Source organism: Dromiciops gliroides, chromosome 2, assembly GCF_019393635.1.
Source record: "Dromiciops gliroides isolate mDroGli1 chromosome 2, mDroGli1.pri, whole genome shotgun sequence".
NCBI classification, from domain to species: Eukaryota; Metazoa; Chordata; class Mammalia; order Microbiotheria; family Microbiotheriidae; genus Dromiciops; species Dromiciops gliroides.
Genome location: NC_057862.1, coordinates 147,065,970 through 147,087,824, shown reverse-complemented (window position 1 = coordinate 147,087,824; position 21,855 = coordinate 147,065,970). Strand labels below are relative to the sequence as shown.

The 21,855-nt window shown below is 36.0% G+C and overlaps 1 protein-coding gene across 1 annotated transcript in view; it reads left to right on the top strand.

Annotated features, from left to right (window-relative positions):
- Positions 1–21,855, top strand: part of HERC1 (HECT and RLD domain containing E3 ubiquitin protein ligase family member 1) — a 219,291-nt gene that overhangs the window by 39,052 nt on the left and 158,384 nt on the right. Inside the window, 10 exon segments of the mRNA XM_043980938.1 lie at positions 6,670–6,765; positions 7,769–7,963; positions 9,409–9,720; positions 11,607–11,703; positions 13,256–13,399; positions 16,705–16,832; positions 19,082–19,226; positions 19,324–19,495; positions 20,825–20,959; positions 21,217–21,382. Coding sequence (XP_043836873.1) covers positions 6,670–6,765; positions 7,769–7,963; positions 9,409–9,720; positions 11,607–11,703; positions 13,256–13,399; positions 16,705–16,832; positions 19,082–19,226; positions 19,324–19,495; positions 20,825–20,959; positions 21,217–21,382 — 1,590 coding nt within the window.

Sequence of the window (21,855 nt, the reverse complement as noted above, 5' to 3'; positions counted from 1 at the left end):
ATACCTTTACTTTTTCGTTTTTATTTTTGAACATACTTGTTAATATTTATTATGTTGATAGTCCTAAGAAAAAAGGGGGAAAACCCCAAAACCTTGAACCTTAGTATTGTAAAGAAAGGTTGACAACAAGAATATTATTAACTATTGACTTATGCCTACTTTCCCAAATTTATAAGAGCTCTTTGAGCTCCTCTTCAGTGCCCTATGGATTTCATAGTGGGGGCATCATTGATGATAGCTTCAGAAGAGAATCAGCAGGTTTTAACAAACTGTATTCTACAGCAGACTATATCCTTACAGTCAAGCAATTTAATTACAGGTGTAGAGAATACAAGTTCTCCTATGGGTGCTTATTGTTTGTTGCAAGAAGGTTTTGATTCATCAGAACAAAACAGACTTTAAAGACTTTCTTCTAACAGTCTCTCCTATGCATATGTGAAAGTCATTTAGATTTCTTGAAAGATGAATAAGATATATTTGTTCAATCCAATAATTATTAATATCAAAAGAGTCACAAAACAGTGATATATATTCACCGTTTAAAATATGTACAGCACAGAGTCCAAGTAGAAGAGCCTCCAGAGCCTCAAGGAATGAAAGTTGCGTTGAAAGGGCATTGAAGAAGGGCACACAGTATTTGAGTGTGCTGCTATACATTACCCACAATGATTAGTGCCGGAGAAGCAACCAAGAATGCCAGCAGAGGTATAGAACTGGAAAAGGAAGTGGGTCAGTCATGAAGAGTGAAGGGAGGCAGAAGGGGCAGAATAGTAAGTAGACAGCCTGAGTACAGTATTAGTGTCTGTACAATGCCAAGTTCTAGAGGAACTCTTGTTTCTCACCAAGGGCAAGGTGTTGGTCTGTCAAGAAGTCGGCTAAAGGGAGCATTCTCATTAAAGAACATATAGAGGAAGAGGAGGACTAGCATTAATGGAAGGGTGATGTCTCCTAGGGGCTCCAATACACTTAGAAAAAACTAGATGAGAGTTTATAGTCGTGTTAGCTGTCATTTGATTTTTATTTCTGTTGTTGAATGTTTAATTATGGTCCCTAAGTTTAGATTGAAATAACTTAAAAGGACATGAAAAAAGAAAATTAAAGCTCTCAGAGCATGTGTGTCTTCCTATGCTCCTGGTCCTGTGTGACTCAAACTATTGTTATGTCAACTATCCTATAGTGTGTGTGTTCTTTTGGGGCAGGAGTTTTTTAATTTGTGTGTCTGTGTCTTCATATACAGTGCTTGGCGATAGGTGCTTAATAAGTCTGTGTTGAAATTGAATTGATTTAAAAGAAACTAAGTACTGAGGGATTTTTTAAAAGTACAGATTTAGAAAGTGAAAATAACATACAGAGAAAGAATGGAGAGAAAGGCACTATGGGGGTGGGAAGGTAGCTGTGTGAAGGGGAAGGTTTTTCCCCCTCCCCCCTTTTTTGGGCTGGGCAATGAGGGTTAAATGACTTGCCCAGGGTCACACAGCTAGTAAGTGTCAAATGTCTGAGGCTGGATTTGAACTCAGGTCCTCCTGAATCCAGAGCCTGTGCTTTATCCACTGCACCACCTAGCTGCCCCCAAAATGGGAGGGCTGGGCACTGTGATCAGTCTAGTCTCGTCTTTTTTTTTTTTTTTAATTTATAATTTGATTTTTTTTTTTTGGTGGGGCAATGAGGGTTAAGTGACTTGCCCAGGGTCACACAGCTAGTAAGTGTCTGAGGACTTATTTGAACTCGGGTCCTCCTGAATCCAGCGCCAGTGCTTTATCCATTGCGCCATCTAGCTGCCCCTTTCCCTCCTTTTTTAAGGATATGGAAGATGTGAGCCTGATTGCAATTGGACTTGAAGAAACTAACTGAAAGGGATATATTTTAGGTACAAGAGAGAGAGGGAATAATGGACAAAATAAGGAAGTAAGGTTCTGGATAAGGGAATGAAAAGATGCTGGGCACAGGTGAAAAAAAGGGTGTTAGCTTTGCAGAGATGTGAGCACTAGAATAAAGTCTATGTATCTCATGCTGGAGACAACTCTACCCCTGTGAACTTTTCTGCTTATTTGTGAGGTACCTTTTCAGAAACTCCATTTGAGAAAGTACCTATGTCAACTGTGTTTACCTCTAACCTCATTTAGCTTCTGAATTTCTGGACTACTTTTCAACTTTGTCCCTTTGTGATTACCTTCTTTCTTCTCTCAACCCCTGACCCCAGCCCTTTCAGTTTCTTTTCATGTATTGTTTTCTCCTTTTAGAATGTAAACTCCTTGAAAGCAGTACTGTCTCTCTTTTTGCTTATATTTGTTCCTGTGCTTAGCACGGTGTCTGGCACATAATGAGGGCTTCATTTATGCTTTTTGTTGAGAATTTGTGAGTCGAGGAGGAAGGCAGATGAGAAAGTTTATGTCAGAGTCTTTAATATTTCCAGCAAAGTAAGAATAAAGTTATTTGAAAATGGGGAATGGAGGGAATAGGAGGAATAGAAATAGTGGGTGTTTGGAAGAAATGAAAAAGGATAGCTAAACAGTAGGGAGAGCCAGCTGCTTGTTAAGTTCAGTAACTTGAATTTATAGTGAACCTAATCTGCATAGTTTTAGATCTCACTTAATGAGGGGGGAATGGAAGGAGTGCTATGGAGGGAAAAAAGTCAAGAATGTAGAGGAATTTGTTAGTATTTTCCAAAGAATTCAGTGGAAGAGGACCTGTAGAGTGGCAGGTGATTGAATTAGGTGTGTAGAAGGGGTAGGGTGGTTCAAATGTTTAGGGATGATGGGTGAATGGCATGTATTAATGTATAGTAAAATACTATATTTACCATATTTCTTCATGATGCATTAATAATGTATAAAGTGCACATTTTTATTGCCTTCTCTCTATTTTGTTTCTTAGCAATGCCTATTATATTCATTATTATGAAACTAATAAGACTTATAGAGCAGTTACAGCATCCAGTGTTTGTATAGTCTCTTTTGGTCTGTTCTACAACTGTGGTACATTCATCAAATATTTTTAGTCTCTTATTACAGTTGAAGAAACTGCAGCTTAGAAGAGAGCGAGTGACTAGCCCAAGGTCACACACCTAGTCAGTGGCAGAATGAACACCTGAATCCAGGTTTCCTATATAAGTTATTAGTGTTTTAATACTTTTTTTAAAAAAAGAAATGCCATACTGTCCTATAATCCCCCCGATATATTCACCTTGTATAGGGTTTGCTGAGGGTTTTTTTTCCTCTTATACAGATAGCTCTTAAGTCCTAACATTGGGGAGAAAACTGAAAGATCTTTCCTTTATCTTTAGGTTTCCAAGGAGGAAAAAAATCCTTAATGACTACCCTAAAAGAGGCAGCATGGCATAATAGATAAGAGATCTGTCCTTGGGGGGGCGGCTAGGTGGCACAGTGGATAGAGCACTGGCCCTGGATTCAGGAGGACCTGAGTTCAAATCCGGCCTCAGACACTTGACACTTACTAGCTGTGTGACCCTAGGCAAGTCACTTAACCCCCATTGCCCCACCAAAAAAAAAAAAAGAGATCTGTCCTTGAAGACAGGAAGAACTGGGTTCAAGTCCCACTTTTAACTTGTACAGGTTCTGTGACCCTGGGCAAATCACTTAACCTTTCAGTGCTGTAGGCAACCTCTTAAGACTATAAATTGTAGAGAATGTGCCAACTTGTTAGAGAACATTTGCTTATCTTGGAGTTACCTATACCAATGAAATCAAAGTTTGGACTAGACGATCTCTAAAGTTTCTTATAGCTATAACATTTTGTGATTTTGAGAGTAAAACAATGAAGGATTTATTAAGCACCTTCTATGTACCATCCATTGTGCTAAGCGCTCTAGGTATTCAAAGAAAAGCAAAAGCCAGTTCCTGTTCTCAAGGAACTCACATTCTAACAGGGGAAACAGACAAACTATATACAGGATAAATAGGCAATAGTTCAGCAGAACGCACTAAAATTGAGGGGAATTGGGAAAAGCTTTCTTTAGAAGTAGGATTTTAGCTGGGACCTGAAGCCCAGGAAACAAGAAGGCAAAGATGAGGACTGAAAGCGTCTCAGGCATGGGAGATAGCCAGTGAAAATATCTAGAGGTTGGGGATCAAATGTCTTGGAAGAATAGTAAAAAAGCAGTAAAAGACCCAGTGTAACTGCGTCACAGAGCTCTGCTGTGCAGGGAGGTGTAGAAGGTGTAAGAAGACTAAAAAGGTGTGTGTGTGTGTAAGGCACATTATTTTAAATTTGATTCTGAAGGTGATAGGGAACCACTAGAATTTATTGTGAAGGGGATAGGAGAAGGTAATATGACCAGACATATATTTTAGGAAGATAGCTTTGATACATAAGTGGAGGATGGACTAGGATGGGGTTAGAGACTTATGGCAAGAAGACTACCGAAGGCTTTTGTGATAAAAAGCTGGGAGATGATGAAGGTCTTTACCATCATGGTCATAGTACTCCCTTCTCCACATAATTGCCCAGATGAGTTTCCTAAAATATCATGTTATAACTTGAAAAACTCCATTGGTTCCGTTATATTACTGGTCAAACAAAAATCTCTTATTTGGAATTAAAACCTTTCCAACATTGATGCTGCCTTTCTTATTATACACCCATACCACCCAAAGGGGCCTTATTGCTGTTCTTCACACATAGTACACCTAATCCTGTCTTTGCATGGGATATCTGTCTGTCCATAGTGCCTTGGATAGATTCCCTACTCACCTCTATCTTAGAATCTCTCTTTTTCTTTTTTCTGGTGGGGCAGTGAGGGTTAAGTGACTTGCCCAGGGTCACACAGCTAGTAAGTGTCAAGTGTCAAGTGTCTGAGGCCGGACTTGAACTCAGTTACTCCTGAATCCAGGGCCGGTGCTTTATCCACTGCACCACCTAACTGCCCCTCTCTCTTTTTTTTTTTTTAAGCTCAGCTTATGTATCACCTTCCACAGGATGCCTCTGTTGCACCTTTTAGCTAGTAGTGACTTCCCTCTCAAAAATTATGTTGTATATATATTCCATTTGCTTAAGTATGTATAGGTTGGGGGGCAGCTAGGTGGAGCAGTGGATAAGGCACCGGCCCTGGATTCAGAAGGACCTGAGTTCAAATCTGGCCTCAGACACTGGACACTTACTAGCTGTGTGACCCTGGGCAAGTCACTTAACCCTCATTGCCCCAAAAAACAGAAAAACGAAACAAAAGTATATATAGGTTGTCTCCCCCTTGAAAATGCATGTGCTTCTTGACTGTAATTTTTTGTCTTCATATTCCCAGGGTATAGCATAGAATTTGGCACATAGGAAACCTATAATAAATACTTGCTAATTGATTGGTTGGCTGTGTTTTATATTTCAGAACTTGCCTTCTGTTGGCTAAACTTTCAAATCCTAGGTTACTTTCCTGAACATAAAACTTTCTGAATGATCATGTCCCAGTTATAGAATGCAGAATTGGAGAAAATCTGGCCTTCAGAACCTTGTTTTAGAGTTTATTGAGGCAATTCACTTCTTGGGTTACTATTTCTTAATCAAAGGATAGTTTTTGAGCGTGACTGAGGTAAGAGGTTGTTTATGTCAGCATCAAAGTGATCCCTGAATCATCTTTGAGTTTTACCAGAAATTATTTTTTGTTGAAGGAGTGAAGAGTTAACACCTCTGTGGCTTTCAGCTGCTTTGAAGCTGAGGCAAGAGAGGAAAGGACTGGCTTATTGCTGATATAGTTATGGCCAGAATGAATTTATTCAGCAAACATCTACCTTGTTTGTATGGAGTGCTTGGGTAGACACTGGGGCCATTAGAAAGTTTAGATAAGACGTTTCCAGCTTTAATGGAGCTTAGGGTCTTGGTATAAGGTAAAGATACAGAAAATTATAATTCAGAGTGATGCATCAGAAAGTGACAAAATGGATATCAAAGTGGAAGACATTGAGTTAGGTTAATGTTTGCCTATCATCTGGAGTTATATAATTTGCAAGATACGGTGCTTTATATAAGGTTCCAAGGGGGAAAGTTGTTACTGACCTAGGGTGGGTCTTGGAAGGTTTGATGGGGGAGGTGGCATTTGAGGTAGGCTTTGCAGAGTGTGTAGGAATTCAACAGATAAAAAGGGAGAGAGACAGGGAGTGTCCGTGGCATGATAAACAACCTGAGCTACATAGCATAATATTTCTTCTAGGAACAAGAGTAGGCTCTGCTCAGAGTTGGATTAGCATTGTCCTGGCACCAGTTGTCTGTTCTTTTGAAGCTAGTGGCCAGGCAATATAGTTAGCTTGAAAACCAGCCCTGGTGAGTAGAGTCCTCACTAGGACTGTGACGGTTTGGTACCTTGTTGGGTCCATGCTCTGTCAAATAGCTTGGCTCTGGCAGAGCATAACTTTGTTTCCTTAAGTTTATGATTCTTCCAGCAGATCTTTCCTTTTATATAGGAATTAGTGGGGCTAATTAAAATCTCAATATAGAATTTTACTTTACAACCAAGGCTTTCGAAACATCAGATCTAAATACTAATAGATGCCTATAAATGTAGGTAATATATTGGCATCAGCCTCAGTGTCCTTAATGTCTTTAATACCCATAGTTTCCTGTAATAAATGAATTTCTTTTGTAGAAATTCATTTTTGTAGAAACTTGTAACCAATGTGTTGCTTTTTTTCCTCATTCCATTTGCCAAAAATGTTTTGATTATAGGGTTCATCTGCTGATCGAAGTCAATGGAGGGAACCAACTAGAACATCTGATGGTTTATGTTCTCTCTATGAGGCAGCTTTGTGTCTGTTTGAAGAGGTATGTAAATAAAACCCAAGTCTTGAATAAAAGCCAGTGATATGTTTGAATTGCATTTCACTTAATTATTTTAGCTTCAAATATTACATCATATGTAGCACTCACAAAAATAACTCATTCCTAAATCTAGGCTATGGGTGAGTAGATTATTTTGGCCTTTTTTAGTTTTGTTTCTTATTGCCCTGATTTCTTCTGTAAGCTCCTGCAGTAAAAATAAAAAAAAAAGATTCTTCCCTTTTTCCATTTCCCATTTTCTTTCAGTAAAACCTCAAGTCTTCTCTTATGAGCATGGAAAAATAGTCACTTATTAACCTTAACACCCTATATATTCAATAAATCCATAAGATTATCCTGATTTCTACTACTAGTATATCTAAAATAAATATATATATATATATTTAAAGAAAGCAGTTTTTAAAGATTATGTCTTAAGTTTCTTTTTCTACTGTACTTTATTTACTATTGTACTAGTTGTCCACTGTGTTGATTTTTGAAGGTAAGATTTTGTCAAGGAAAATAAAGGGACTAGATTTTTAAATTTAATACAAAGACCATGCCAGAGCTAGAAGGAAAGTAAAAGAAGACATATAAGATATGAGTTCTTTGGAACAATTTCTGCCATCTTTATAACTCCCTTTAAGTAGTCTGGGCACCCTTTTAAATTTTATAATTAAAATATCGTAAGGGGCCAGCTAGGTGGTGCAGTGGATAAAGCACCGGCCCTGGAATCAGGAGTACCTGAGTTCAAATTCGGCCTCAGACACTTGACATTTACTAGCTGTGTGACCCTGGGCAAGTCACTTAACCCCCAGTGCCCCGCACAAAAAAGAAAAAAGAAAAAAAATATAAAAGGATGCCCAACAGATTGTTTCAGAACATTTCAGCATTTGAGGGTATTGAAAGAGAGAGAGAGAGGAAAAAACCCAGTAATTTCAAAAAGCATTGGTTAAAGAGAGTCCTGAGAGTATGTTAAATATTAATTGTATATTTTAAATTTTAACAGGTTTGCAGAATGGCTTCTGATTACTCAAGAACATGTGCTAGCCCAGATAGCATTCAAACTGGTGATGCACCCATTGTTTCTGAAACTTGTGAAGTCTATGTTTGGGGTAGTAACAGCAGTCATCAGTTGGTAGAAGGCACACAAGAAAAAATACTACAACCTAAATTAGCACCAAGTTTTTCTGATGCACAGACAGTAAGTTCTTTGTGTAATTCTTTTTAATTACAAAATCTATGTGTGTGCATTCATGCCAACAAGTTGTGATAAATTGACATTTGGTTAAAGGAAAATGAAATTAAACTGTGGAGCTGCCTATTTTCTAGATTGGCTTTTAAATATCTTCCTAGTTAATCACTAGTATCCTAAAGAGATTTTTTTAAAAAGGGAAAAATACTTATATGTAAAAAATACTTATAGCAGCTCTTTTTGTGGTGGTAAAGAATTGAAAATTGAGAGAATGCTTGTCATTTGGGAAATGGATAAACAAGTTGTGGTATATGATTGAGATATAATATTATTGTACTATAAGAAATGATGAGCATGGTGCTTTCAGAAAAACCTGGAAAGACCTATATATACTGATACAAAATGAGTAGAACCAGGAGAACATTGTACACAGTAACAGCAATATTGTATGATGGTCAACTGTGAATGACTTAGCTATTCTCACCAACACAACTGATGGAGTCTGAATGCAGAGCAATGCATACTTTAAGAAATTTTCTTCTTTTTTGGTCTGCTTTCTTTCTCAACATAACTAATCCATGGAAATATGTTTTGCATGATTGTATGTGTATAACTTGTATCAAATTGCTTGCCTTCTCAATGAGGGAATGAATTTGGAGCTCAAAATTAAAAAAAAATAAATGTTAACAATTTTTACATGTAATTAAAATATTTATAAAAACAAAACAAAAAATCTATAGTCATCCTCTAGCTTAAGTGGAACTCTGTACATATTTTTTTGGGTTTTTCTTAAAATATATTTTTGCCTTATTGGCATAGAACATATTCTTAAAAAAGGATGTACTGTAATGGATCAGACTCCCTTATACTGTTTTGGGATTTAGATGGAAATTTGTTACCTTCTTTTTCTTTCCTCCGGTCATAAAATAAGGCTAAATAAATTTTTCAAATGTAATTTTATTTAATCTTGATTTGGTTAATGTCTGAAAAGGTGAAATGTAGATTACTTTTGAATTTTAAAAGTTCAGTTCAACATGGAAAAAGGCATTAGTAACTCATTTTCATATATTGTATTTAGTTACAACACAGGAAGCCATAAATTACATTGCCTTAAATGATTTCCTTTAGATTATCTTGTTAAATAAAACCAATTTTAAAGCTTTACAATTTTGGGGACAGTCTTTTTCTTTCATTAGTGTCAAGGTTTCCTTATGTACAGATTTATTTAATGGATATAAATCCATAATTCTTCTTAGGCAGTACTTGGAGGCACTAAGAAGTTGTAATTTGCCTCTGGTCACACAGTTTGTATCAGAAGCATAACTGGAAGCTTGGTGTTCTTAGCTCCAAGGCCAAATCTCTGTACTTGATCATTCTGCCTCTCAAATCCAATATTTTGTTTATAGTATAAGAAAAATGTTATATTTAAAATAATCCCTTTTTTATTTTATTAGATTGAAGCTGGACAGTATTGCACTTTTGTAATTTCTACGGATGGTTCTGTCAGAGCCTGTGGTAAAGGTAGTTATGGCAGACTAGGACTTGGAGATTCCAATAATCAGTCTACTCTAAAAAAGTTGACATTTGAGCCTCATCGGTCTATCAAAAAGGTATCATCTTCAAAAGGATCAGATGGACACACTTTAGCTTTTACAACTGAAGGTGAAGTCTTTAGCTGGGGAGACGGTGATTATGGAAAACTGGGACATGGAAATAGTTCAACACAGAAGTATCCTAAGCTTATTCAGGGACCTCTTCAAGGGAAGGTATGTAAATATTTCTTTTGTTGTTATAAATTGACAATAACTTTTTTTGGGGGGGTAGGGTTTAGTGACTTGTCCAGGGTCACACAGCCAGTAAGTATCAAGTGTCTGAGGCTGGATTTGAACTCAGGCCGTCCTGAATCCAGGGCCAGTGCTTTATCCACTGTGCCACCTAGCTGCCATGACAATAACTAAAGTATATTTTTATTTTGATATGTTCTTTTTGAAAAGCTTTTTTTTCTTTGTTCATCACTTGTATTTATACTCAATTTCATAAATATAATACAAGTGTAATTCTCAATGAATAGCAATTATCATTTGAATTTTCATACTGTTTTTTCTTCAAGGAAGTGAAGACACTTTACCAAATTTGCTAACATCTTTTTAACACTATGTGATTTTTTTTGGTATGATTTATTTTTTAGAGTTAAAATTTCGGTTTTACTCTTGATATTTAATTAAAAGTAAAACATTTGTCCCACATATCATCTGATGGATTTGTATGCCTAGCGAATTTCATGGTGGGTACAGAATTGATGAGGGATCACTCTCAATGCAATGTCTTTCTGTTCTTTGGCCTCTTTTTACCTTGAAAACTTTAGAGGAGTACTTTTGAAAAGGTGGATCTTGATAAATGGAGTTTCTTCTAGGAACTTGAGCTGAGCATTTTTTAAAAATTTAAATAAATTGGAACCTTCTTTCATAAATTCTTCTTTTTGATTTTCTCTACTTTTCCTTTTCTGGTTAATAATGTCAAACATTGCTATTTTAAAAATTCTTTCATGCCTAGCATAGTACCTTGGACATAATTTGTTGAATTGAATCACTGAATATTGAGCTCTTTGAAAGAAAGATGTCATATAATGATAGATTGATGAATTTTCTATGTGGTATAACATTCCCTAAAATGGGGACAAGTTATATCATGGCAAAAGGGCTCTGGCTGGTGCTCTTGCACTTGCTCTCTCTCTCTTGCGCGCTCTCTCTCTCGCTGCCCGCCTCCCCCTTTTTTCTTTTTGCCCCTACTGTTCCCATGCCTCTAGTGTTTAATCTACTTGAAAACTAAAGAGAATGAAAAAGCATTTTCGAAGTTTATTGCCTTATTTTCCCTACTTTCTTAGAAATATCTAGTTAACTTCTGGGAGTCATTCCCCTGGTTACAAAATATAACCATTTAGTCCTAAATGTTTAGATCATGGTATTTTGAAATTGTTAGAGTAGTAGCTTGAATTAGGTTCAGGGCAGTCCTAAACCTAGTCCCAGAAAAATAGTATTGTATAAGATAAAGTACTGAAATAAGAATCTGAATTTTCAAATTCTAATTCTCATATTTAACTTGGTGTGCGGTGCTCAGGAAAGCACGTAACCCCTCAGATTTTTTTCTCCTCAAATGTAAAATGGTGATAATAATATTTTTGCATTACCTATCTCCCAGGGGTCAAGGTGAGGAGTGTTTATAAACCCTTTTTTTTTTTTTTTTTTTTGCGGGGGGCAATGGGGGTTAAGTGACTTGCCCACGGTCACACAGCTAGTAAGTGTCAACTGTCTGAGGACGAATTTGAACTCAGGTACTCCTGAATCCAGGGCCAGTGCTTTATCCACTGCGCCACCTAATCGCCCCCTATAAACCTTTCTTTACCCAAAGTTTTTCTGAGGGGGTTGCTACATAAATGTAAATAGTAGTAGTTGTTGCTTTCATCAATAAGTAAGGGATTGATTCATTGGTGGCACAGTATTTCTTAAGGTTAACATGCTAATTTATTTGTAAATGTTGATAGCTGCCAAGTCTATGGGAGGAAAACTATTTAGGACTTATTGTGGGGAACTGGGTATTGGCATATATAGGTAACACAATGTTGTCAATTTTTTTTTCTTTTTGTTTAATGCAGGTAGTTGTGTGTGTATCAGCTGGATACAGACATAGTGCTGCTGTCACTGAAGATGGTGAATTATACACATGGGGTGAAGGGGATTTTGGAAGATTAGGTAATTCTAAAATTGAAATTATTTAAAGAGGAAAAAGTGAAAGGTTATAGTAATTAATGATAGTAGTTTTCTTAGACTAACACTGTTATATCTTTTTTTAAGCAACAGTGTTTCTAATATATAGGTCTGACTGTAGATTAAATATATACTTATATTGACAATTTTTACAAATGAGTTTTATGGTATCTTTTGTTTTTATAACAACACACATCTTAGAATGTTATTTAAGAGCTTTCACAATATGACTTTAGAACATTTTTCCAGCCTTATTTCATGCTATTCCCTTGTATGAATTCCATTTGATAAAATAGTATACTTGTTGATTTGTGATATTCTTAACTATATTCCCTCCAAGTATACTGTTCTTTCTTGACAGAAATACACTACCTTCTTTATTTCTCAAGTTGTGTATATATAACTCTAAAGCTTATAATTTTAAAAAGATCCCCTTATCTTGGCTTGTTGAGATCCTTATGGTGCTACATACTTGATAAGTGATCTGACCCCAGTTGAACATGATTGATTACTCTCTCCTAATTTTTCTAGGACATCTTGTATTTAACTTGCTTTTAACATATCCTTGCTATAAACCTACCTTTTATCATAATTAGTTACTTGTCATATTCCCCCTATTACATTAAAAGCAACGATTCTTGAAAAATGATTTTTTTCATTTTTTTATACTAAAGTACCTATCATAGTATCTTGCACTAGGTGCTAAATTTGTTGAGTTGAATATCAGGCATCAAGGAAATTTTGCATCTCAAGTAATTTTTAGTTTCAAGCTAAAATATCGGACAGATATAATGTGCTTTCTTATATTTTGGCAGATAATTATGTATACATATCTTGCTGCTAATCTGGGGAATAGTATTTGTATTGCTATGAATTTTTTTTTTCGGTGAGGCAATTGGGGTTAAGTGACTTGCCCAGGGTCACACAGCTAGTAAGTGTCAAGTGTCTGAGGCTGGATTTGAACTCGGGTCCTCCTGAATCCAGGGCCAGTGCTCTATCCACTGTGCCACCTAGCTGCCCTGCTATGAATTTTAATTTGGTTTGACATATAATCATGTAGGCTTTGAAAATTGCAAATGTGTGGAATATCAGTTTAAACATTTTTCAGGTTATTATAATAATAAATTGAAGTATAATTTGAAGACATTTGAGTAAAATGCAGTTAACCATATCACTTATATTGGGAAAACGTGTTTTTCAAAGAGAAAAGATCATAAATATCTACAGTGTATATGTGATCTCTGCATTCTGTTGTATTGGGTAGTTACTGTTTATAATGCCTAGCTTTACTTCAAATTATTCTTTCTGTGAAGTACTGGATGGGGGAAAACATGTGAATTTCTTTCTTTTTTTTTTTTAAAGTGAGTCAATTGGGGTAAAGTGACTTGCCCAGGGTCACACAGCTAGTGTCAAGTGTCTGAGGCCGAATTTGAACTCAGGTCCTCCTGAATCCAGGGCCGGTACTCTGTCCACTGCGCCACCTAGCTGCCCCTGAAAACATGTGAATTTAACAGTTTCTTTTTCCATCCTCCCCAAGGTCATGGTGACAGTAATAGCCGGAACATTCCAACATTAGTAAAAGACATTAGCAATGTTGGGGAAGTTTCCTGTGGCAGTTCACACACAATTGCTTTATCCAAAGACGGAAGAACTGTGTGGTCTTTTGGAGGAGGAGATAATGGTATGTAATAAATTACTTCATTATAGAATCAAGCTATTTTCTTGAGAGATTAAACTTTTAAAAGCAATTGTTTGTATTATGTGTATCCAAAGTTTGTTTTGGAACTTTGAATTTAGATAGGTAAATTTAAAATATGAAGTATGGCTACCACAAGAATGGAAAATAGCAAGTCAGTCAACGAACATTTGTTAAGCATTTATTGTGTGCCAGGCATACAAAGAAAGGGAAGAACAATTCCTGTCTTCAGGGAGCTCACAGTCTAATAGGAAAGACAACTTGTAAACTAGAGGTGGAGGTGTGGGTGCAAAGCAAACTAGGCATTGAGGACAACTTTTTTAAAGGTATGGAGATAGGTGGTAGCTGGCATATGTTTGAGGAGCTGCAAGCAGGCCAGTGTAGCTTGATTGTAGATGTTATGGACATGAGTAAATCATAAGAAGACTAAAAAGGTTGGCAGGAGAGGGGTCAGGTTACAAAGAGTTTTAAATCCTAAAGAGAGGATTTCATATTAATCCTAGAGGTAACAGGGAGCTCCTGGAGCTCATAGAGCAGGGGTTTGACATGGTCAGACCTGTGCTTTAGAAGAGTCACCTTGGGCAGCTAGATGGCGCAGTGGTTAAAGCACCGGCCCTGGAGTCAGGAGTACCTGAGTTCAAATTCTGCCTCAGACACTTGACACTTACTAGCTGTGTGACCCTGGGCAAGTCACTTAACCCCCATTGCCTGCAAAAAGAAAAAAAAAAAAGAAGAGTCACCTTGTCAGTTGAGTGGAGGATATATTGGAATAAGGAGATACTTGCGGCAGAGACCGGAAAGATATTGCATCAGTGCAGGTGAGAGGTGAGGGCCTGAACAAGGGCAGAGGCTGTGTGAGTAGAGAGAATGGGATGTTGTCACGGTGAAAAATGAAGAGATTTGGCAACTAATTGGATATGCTGTGGGGTGAGTGACAGAGGACTTGAGGATGACACGGAGGTTGTAGTTCTGGGTCATTGGGAGGAAGGTGGACTCCTTGAAAGTATAGGGAAGTTGAGAAGATTTGGGTTTTGGGGGAAAGATAGTTATTGAGTCTGGCTTGGGCTGCCTGTGAGACATCCATTTTGAGATATCCAAAAAACATTTGGTGATCCCTGACTATATCCTGACTCAGGAGAAAAACTAGTAGATCTAGAGAATCATTTTTGTTGAAATTATAATTGAGCCCATGGGAGCTGATGATATACAGTGTAGAGTGAAACAAGATGAGGGCTCAGGGCACATCTTGGGGGACATCCACATTACTGAGTGTGGATAATAAGATCAGCAAAGGAAACTTGAAGGAGTGGTCATACAGCTAAGAGTAGAATCAAGGGAGATCAATGTCTTGAAATCCCTGGGAGGAGACTCAGGAGGAGTAGGAGAGCAACAGTGTCAATTGCAGCATTGAGGCTGAGGATTGAGAAAAGGCCATTAGATTTCAACATTAGTGGATCATTGGTAACTTGTGATATGAAAGCTTTTTGTTGATGTTTTTTAAAGGCTCTGTAGCTACTGTTTCCTGATTTAAAAGCAACAAAAAAATCCTTTTAGAAATAGAATGCTGAGTTCATAATGTGAAAGCAATTAAAATACTTTTAGGAAGGATGTTACATTTTTACTTAATATACTAATGTAAGTAAAATTTAAAAGCATGCTTTGGAATCTTGCCTTTAGAAAGGACTGTGGAATATTATATATGCAAACACAGATACATGCATGCACACACACGCACATTCATACACACATATACACATTCATACATATTTTGGTCTTTGACTCAGATTGCACTGAACTAGATGGATAGCTTGTGTTTTTGAATTTCTCTAGTCCAGCAAATTCTATAACCTTTCTTGCTAAGGAGACTCGAATACTTTAATAATAATTGTTCTATAGAGTTGATTCATTGAATTTTCTGCGACCAAGCTATGAAAAGATGAAGTGATTGATTGTGTTTACCAGTAACAAAATAAGACATTTACTCCATAGGTCGAAATCTTATTAAGTTTCTGACTCTGTATCTTTTAAGATGGAAGAGGAAGAACGATAGAAAGAAATAAAGTTTGGGCCAGTGGATAAAGCACCGGCCCTGGATTCAGGAGGACCCAAGTTCAAATCTGGCCTCAGACACTTCACACTTACTAACTGTGTGACTTTGGGCAAGTCACTTAACCCTCATTGCCTGGCCTCCCCTGCCCCCCCCCAAAAGTAATAAAAAGAAATAAAGTTCAATTATTCATTAGTGAAATCTTTATTGTGTGCCAGGCACTTTTCTAGCCTCTGGGGATAAAAAGACAAAAACCAAAACAGCCTTTGCCCCCATAGAATCTTTTTTTTTTTTTTTGGTGAGGCAATTGGAGTTAAGTGACTTGCCTAGGGTCATACAGCTAGTAAGTGTCAAGTGTCTGAGGCCAGATTTGAACTCAGGTCCTCCTGACTCCAGGGCTCGTGCTCTATCCACTGCTCCACCTAGCTGCCCCGTGCCCCCATAGAATCATAAGGTCTTTGATCTAGAGTTGAAAAATCTGTCAGAAGCTGTTTAGTTCATACCTTTTATTTTATAGATGAGGAAACTGAGTCCTGTAATTATAAGGGAATTTGCCCATGGTCATATATATAATAATCATCAGAGACTATGAATAGCTTATATTCTATTTTAAGAAAACATGTATATAGAACAGTAAATACCAAATAAATGTAAGATAGAAAGTAACTTCTTGGGGAATAGGACTTTAAGAACAGGTTTCCTGTAGAAGATGGTATCTGAGATGAGCTTTGAAGAGAGCCAGAGATCCAGGAGGCAGAGGTAGGGAGGAAGTGCATTCTAGGGTTAGAAGGATAACCTAAGGGAGATGGAATGTCATTCTTAAGGAATGGCAAGTCAGTTGGCAAGCATTTACTAAGTTCCTACAATGGTCTAGACACTGTGTTAAGTGCTGGGGATACAAAGAAAGACAAAAGACAGTCCCTGCCTTTGAAGAGCTCACATTCTAATGGGGGAGACAACATGCAAACAGTTATCTACAAACAAGATATAAACAGGATAAATTGGAAACGTTCTCTTGGAGAAGGTATTAAGATTAAGGAGGACTAGGAAAGTGGCCCATTTTGTTTGCAGTATAGAATTCTGGGAGTAGAGAAATGTGCAGTAAACCTGGAAGGATAGACTGGGGCTAGAGTATGAAGAGCTTTGAAAAAAAAGTAGTAGTGTTTGTTACTAGAGGTTAGAGAACTTGGAGAACCAGCATAGGTAATTTAGAAGCTAATTGCTTTCAATTGTGTTTTCTTAGGCAAACTTGGTCATGGTGATACAAATAGAGTGTATAAACCTAAAGTTATAGAAGCTTTACAAGGAATGTTTATTCGAAAAGTTTGTGCTGGGAGCCAGTCTTCACTTGCCTTGACATCAACAGGACAGGTAGGTCAAAGGAAATGCATATTTACATGACTTTTAAAAATCAAAGTTGTAAGACTTTCTAATAAAATGCCTTCTTGATTCTTTTATGTCAAGTGAAAAGGCAGGATAATATTAGGAAATCTGATTTCTCTTTAAAACTATTTCTTCACTTATATATCTCACTTTTAAATAAAAGCCCATTATAATAAATTCCAGAGTACTTTCTGAAGTCTTCATTATATTGGAATTTTACTGTTTTAATCTTATTTTAAACAAGTGGTTCAGTTATTGACAGGGGCAAATCTTTTGAATTCAGATATTTTTCTGGTGGTGTAGTAGATTAAGGTCTGGGTTTGGAGTCAGGAAGACTTGAGTTTATCTTCATCTTCATGCTAGCTTGGCAGTTACATGGCATAGTGAATAGAACACTGGGCCTGGAGTCAGGAAGACTCAGCTTTCTGAGTTCAAATTTGGCCTCAGACACTTAGTAGCTAAATGACCCTGGGCAAGTCACTTATCCCTGTTTGCCTCAATTTGCCCATTTGTAAAATGAGCTGGAAAAGAAAATAGCAAACCATTCCAGTATCTTTGTCAAGAAAATCCCAAATAGGGTCATGAAGAGTCAGACATGATTGAAATGACTGAATAACAACAAAGCTGTGTGACCCTGAACTGATCATTTAAACTCACCCAGTCTCAGTTTCCTCATCTTTAAAATGGAGACAGTAATACTACCTATTTACCTCAGGGTTTTTATGTAATAAAATTAGACGGTATTCTAAAGCACTTTGCAAACCTTAAAATGCTAGCTATAATTATTATTGTAGTTATTGTTTCAAGATATTTAAAGGTCAAAAAATGAGAAAAAAAATTAGCTTAATCTTTATTTTTAATGACCCCTTTTTGTGGTATATATCTATTATGTGACTCAAAACTAAATCATAAATGTCCATTTTTAAGTATAATTAATCACTTTTAATACCTTTATCCAACTGAGCAAATATTCATTGAGTGTCTACTGTGACAAAAGTATTTCACTAGGGGAAAAATTACATAAGTAAGTTTCAGGTGATGTGAAGAATTTAAAACTTGTTCCACTCTGTTTTTCTTTTTGAATTTGATTTTGAAGCCCTTGAATACTCGAGATTTTATTGATTTCAAATCTTTTTAAAATTTACTTTTTTTACATTGCTTCTCTGAAGTGACTTGGTGCCAAGGGACTTGAAAAGGATGAACCCAAGTGGCTGAAGTTGCTGTCAGATTCAAATCTCTTTTATTAGAGCTGGTTTTAGAGCTCTTGCTTTCTCATTGATAGATTCTTGTGGAAAAGCACACACAGTTGATCCTCTAGTGATTATGTATGTGTGCACCTTGTAAAGACAAATTATACCTTTTATTCAGGACTCTGAAATTAGACTAAATGGAATGGTGTGGCTCTGATGAGTGTATTTATGAGAATGAAATCTACCTCAACTGAGTTAATTAGTGCTGTGTAGAATGAAGGCTTAGGTAGACAGAAGACCTTCCCTAGTACTACTGTCTGAAAAGATAATTTTTGTATAATTGTTCATTTAAAAATTATTCTTTGAACTTTGACTTTACTAATATGATACTTAATCTAGTACAAAGTTTGAATATAATTTTCACTGCCAGTTTGAGAATGTTGCTTTTCTGAAGGATATCATAATTGATATTTCCAGCGTTTAATTATAGTTATATTCTTTGTGTTCAAGATAGGTGTTTCAGTGTTATATTTCACTTAAAACCAATCTCAGTCCAGCAATATCTGATTGGCAGTTTTTAGAATTCAGGTTCTTGTATAAAAATGAATTGACTATTTTGGATTTGTTTGTTGCTGTTTGTAATTGTATTGTCATTGTACAAATGACTTGAAATGATTATTAAGATAGTGTGATATTAAATGTCAGTTGTGACCCAAATCCAGTAGAAGAGAAAACTAAATTAGAATGAGAAAAATACTTGGTATCATCATAATGAGCTGTTTTGTCCATCACATATTATGCTTTCCACATAAAGTAATAAGCATTTATTTTATTGTTTGTTTGTTTTCGGGGCAATGGGGGGTTAAGTGACTTGCCCAGCTGCCCCCAAGCATTTATTTTAAATCCTTACAATTTTTGTGGACTTAATTCACTACTTGATGTTTACATTTTATTTCCATTTCTTATGGTTCTAAGTGGTTTTAAAATCATATTGAAAAACTCACAACATAGAATTATTTGTTTACAATTTTTTTATTTGTGTTTTAGGTCTATGCATGGGGTTGTGGAGCTTGTCTAGGTTGTGGTTCTTCAGAAGCTACAGCTTTGAGACCAAAACTTATTGAAGAACTGGCAGCTACAAGAATAGTTGATATTTCAATTGGAGACAGTCACTGTTTGGCCCTTTCTCATGGTAAAATAATAACACACTTTGGTACATATAATGTTTCTTATTTTTAAAATGTCAACTCATATGTATCTTTTTTTCTTTGCAATGTATTTTTCTTCAGATAATGAAGTTTATGCTTGGGGTAATAATTCTATGGGGCAGTGTGGTCAAGGAAATTCCACGGGTCCTATTACCAAACCAAAGAAAGTTAGTGGTTTAGATGGAGTAGCAATTCAGCAGATTTCAGCTGGAACATCACATAGTCTGGCGTGGACAGCTCTTCCTAGGGACAGGTAAATGAGTTCCAGTGTTTTGAAACACTTTGGGTGTTTGTTAATTAACCAGCAAACAAAATTATTAATAATTTGAAGCACATTTCTTTATATATGAAATACTTTTTCAACATTTCTAATACTGATGTTTTCATTTGTTGTGTATAACTGCTTTGGAATTTAAATGTAGAATGTAATAGTTGGCTCATGTTTTACCCATATCCACAAGTTTCATAAACAAAAGAACTATTGTAGATTTTATTTTTTTAATTTAACATTAATTTATAGATTTCCATCTTAAAATTTGCATATTAGTATAACATAAAAGCTATATATTAGCACAACAAAAAAGGAGATAAAAATAAAGTGGATCTATGTTTAAAAACATTTAAAACTTTTTTGGTTTGAGTGCTTTTTTCTAGGTTTTTTCCAAGTACTTTATCTAGTTTGTTGAAATAAGAGTGGTCAGAATTTATATTACAATATTTGTTATATGAAGAATTTTAGGTTTGCCAGATCAGTCAACAAGCAGTCAGCTCTCTCAGAATAGATCATTAAAAATCTTCTTTGTTGCCATAAGTAGTCCCTTTGGAGAATACTCTTTGTGTTTAGTGCAACCCAATGTTAAGGTCTTTTTTCACCTCACTATCATACATCCATATTTTGATAACCATGCATTTTATAAGGACAAATATTTTAAAATGAAGTACCAAATTATTATAAAAATTATATTTTACAATATAGCTAGTATAGTTTGAAGGCAAATGACACTTTTAGACTTTAGAGGTGATTTTTCTATTGTAAATTTAAAAAAAGTAATTTGTGAAATGTTAGGTATATTTAAAATTGAGGATTGAAATAGGTTGAGAGTTATGAGCCCTTTGTAGGACAATGTGTTTGTGTTGTGTCACAGTATTATGTCTTCACCTAAAGAGTTATAGGTTTTTTTCTAGTTCTTAAAAACCTTTACAAGAGAGTCTGAAGCCAGTCTTTTAACAAGTTTCACCATTTTTACCACTCAGAAAATCTTTCCTACTATGCAATCTGAATCTCATAGAAACAGAGCTAGAAGTGATTTGAATAAGTCATCTGACCCAGGCTTGTGTTTTCAAGTGAATAAATAGTCAGGGCAGGTAGCAATCTCTTTCCTTTTTGAAGTTCTCTAGAACAAGTTTTCGTTATTTACTAGTCTGTTTTAATGCTTTGTCATCTCAACAGTCAAAAAGATTTTTCTATAATTCTTCTGCTTTTATAAACCAAGATATTTCAGACTTTATTGTTATTGTTAGACAGTCGTGGTTTTGGTAATTTATATTAAAACTGATCTGAATGCTTTTTTTAATCTTCCAGGCAGGTTGTTGCATGGCACAGACCTTATTGTGTGGATCTTGAAGAGAGTACTTTCTCACATCTACGTTCCTTTCTTGAGAGATACTGTGATAAAATAAATAGTGAGATTCCACCGCTTCCTTTTCCTTCATCAAGGTACTTCATATCAGTTTTATTTTTACATCTTTCTAAATTCTGTTTTTCTAATTATATGGAACATACACCTTAAAAGTAAGTGAATTTATGCTATAACAGATGACATTGAAATTTTTTTTCTTGAACTTTATAAGAGTAACATTTAGAATTCACTGGTCATACCTTTAGCACAATTTTACTAGGAAAAAGAACATTAAAAATTAGCCAGAAGAAAGTATTTAATGTATCAAAACTCATAGAAGTTTATTTACTTTTAGGGAACATCACAGTTTCCTCAAATTGTGCCTGAAGTTGCTGTCCAATCATCTTGCTCTTGCCCTGGCTGGAGGAGTAGCTACTAGTATTCTTGGAAGGCAAGCTGGACCACTACGAAATTTGCTGTTTAGGCTAATGGACTCTTCTGTCCCAGATGAAATACAAGAGGTAATAATAGTTGCTATAAGAATATAAGATGCAAACCTATATCAAATTGTTTACCATCTGGGGGGGGGAAGAGAATTTGAAACTCAAAATTAAAAAAAAATGTTAGGGGGCAGCTAGGTGGTGCAGTGGATAAAGCACAGACCTTGGATTCAGGAGTACTAGCTGTGTGACCCTGGGCAAGTCACTTTAACCCTCATTGCCCTGCAAAAAAAAAAAAGTTAAAATTTGTTTTTGCATGTAATTGGGGAAAATAGAACATTAAAAACAAAGAATATATACACGTACCCACGATAACATCCACCCTATTCTCCCCCACCCCCCCCAACACCCCTATAATAGTTGAATAATACTCAAAAGTGTCTAGGGATTTATATATCTAGGAAATGTATTCCACCCTATGAGAGATGCCTAGGAATGGATTTCCTCAGAAAGTGTGTATGGGACTTATCCTTGCAAATTCCACTTAAGACATA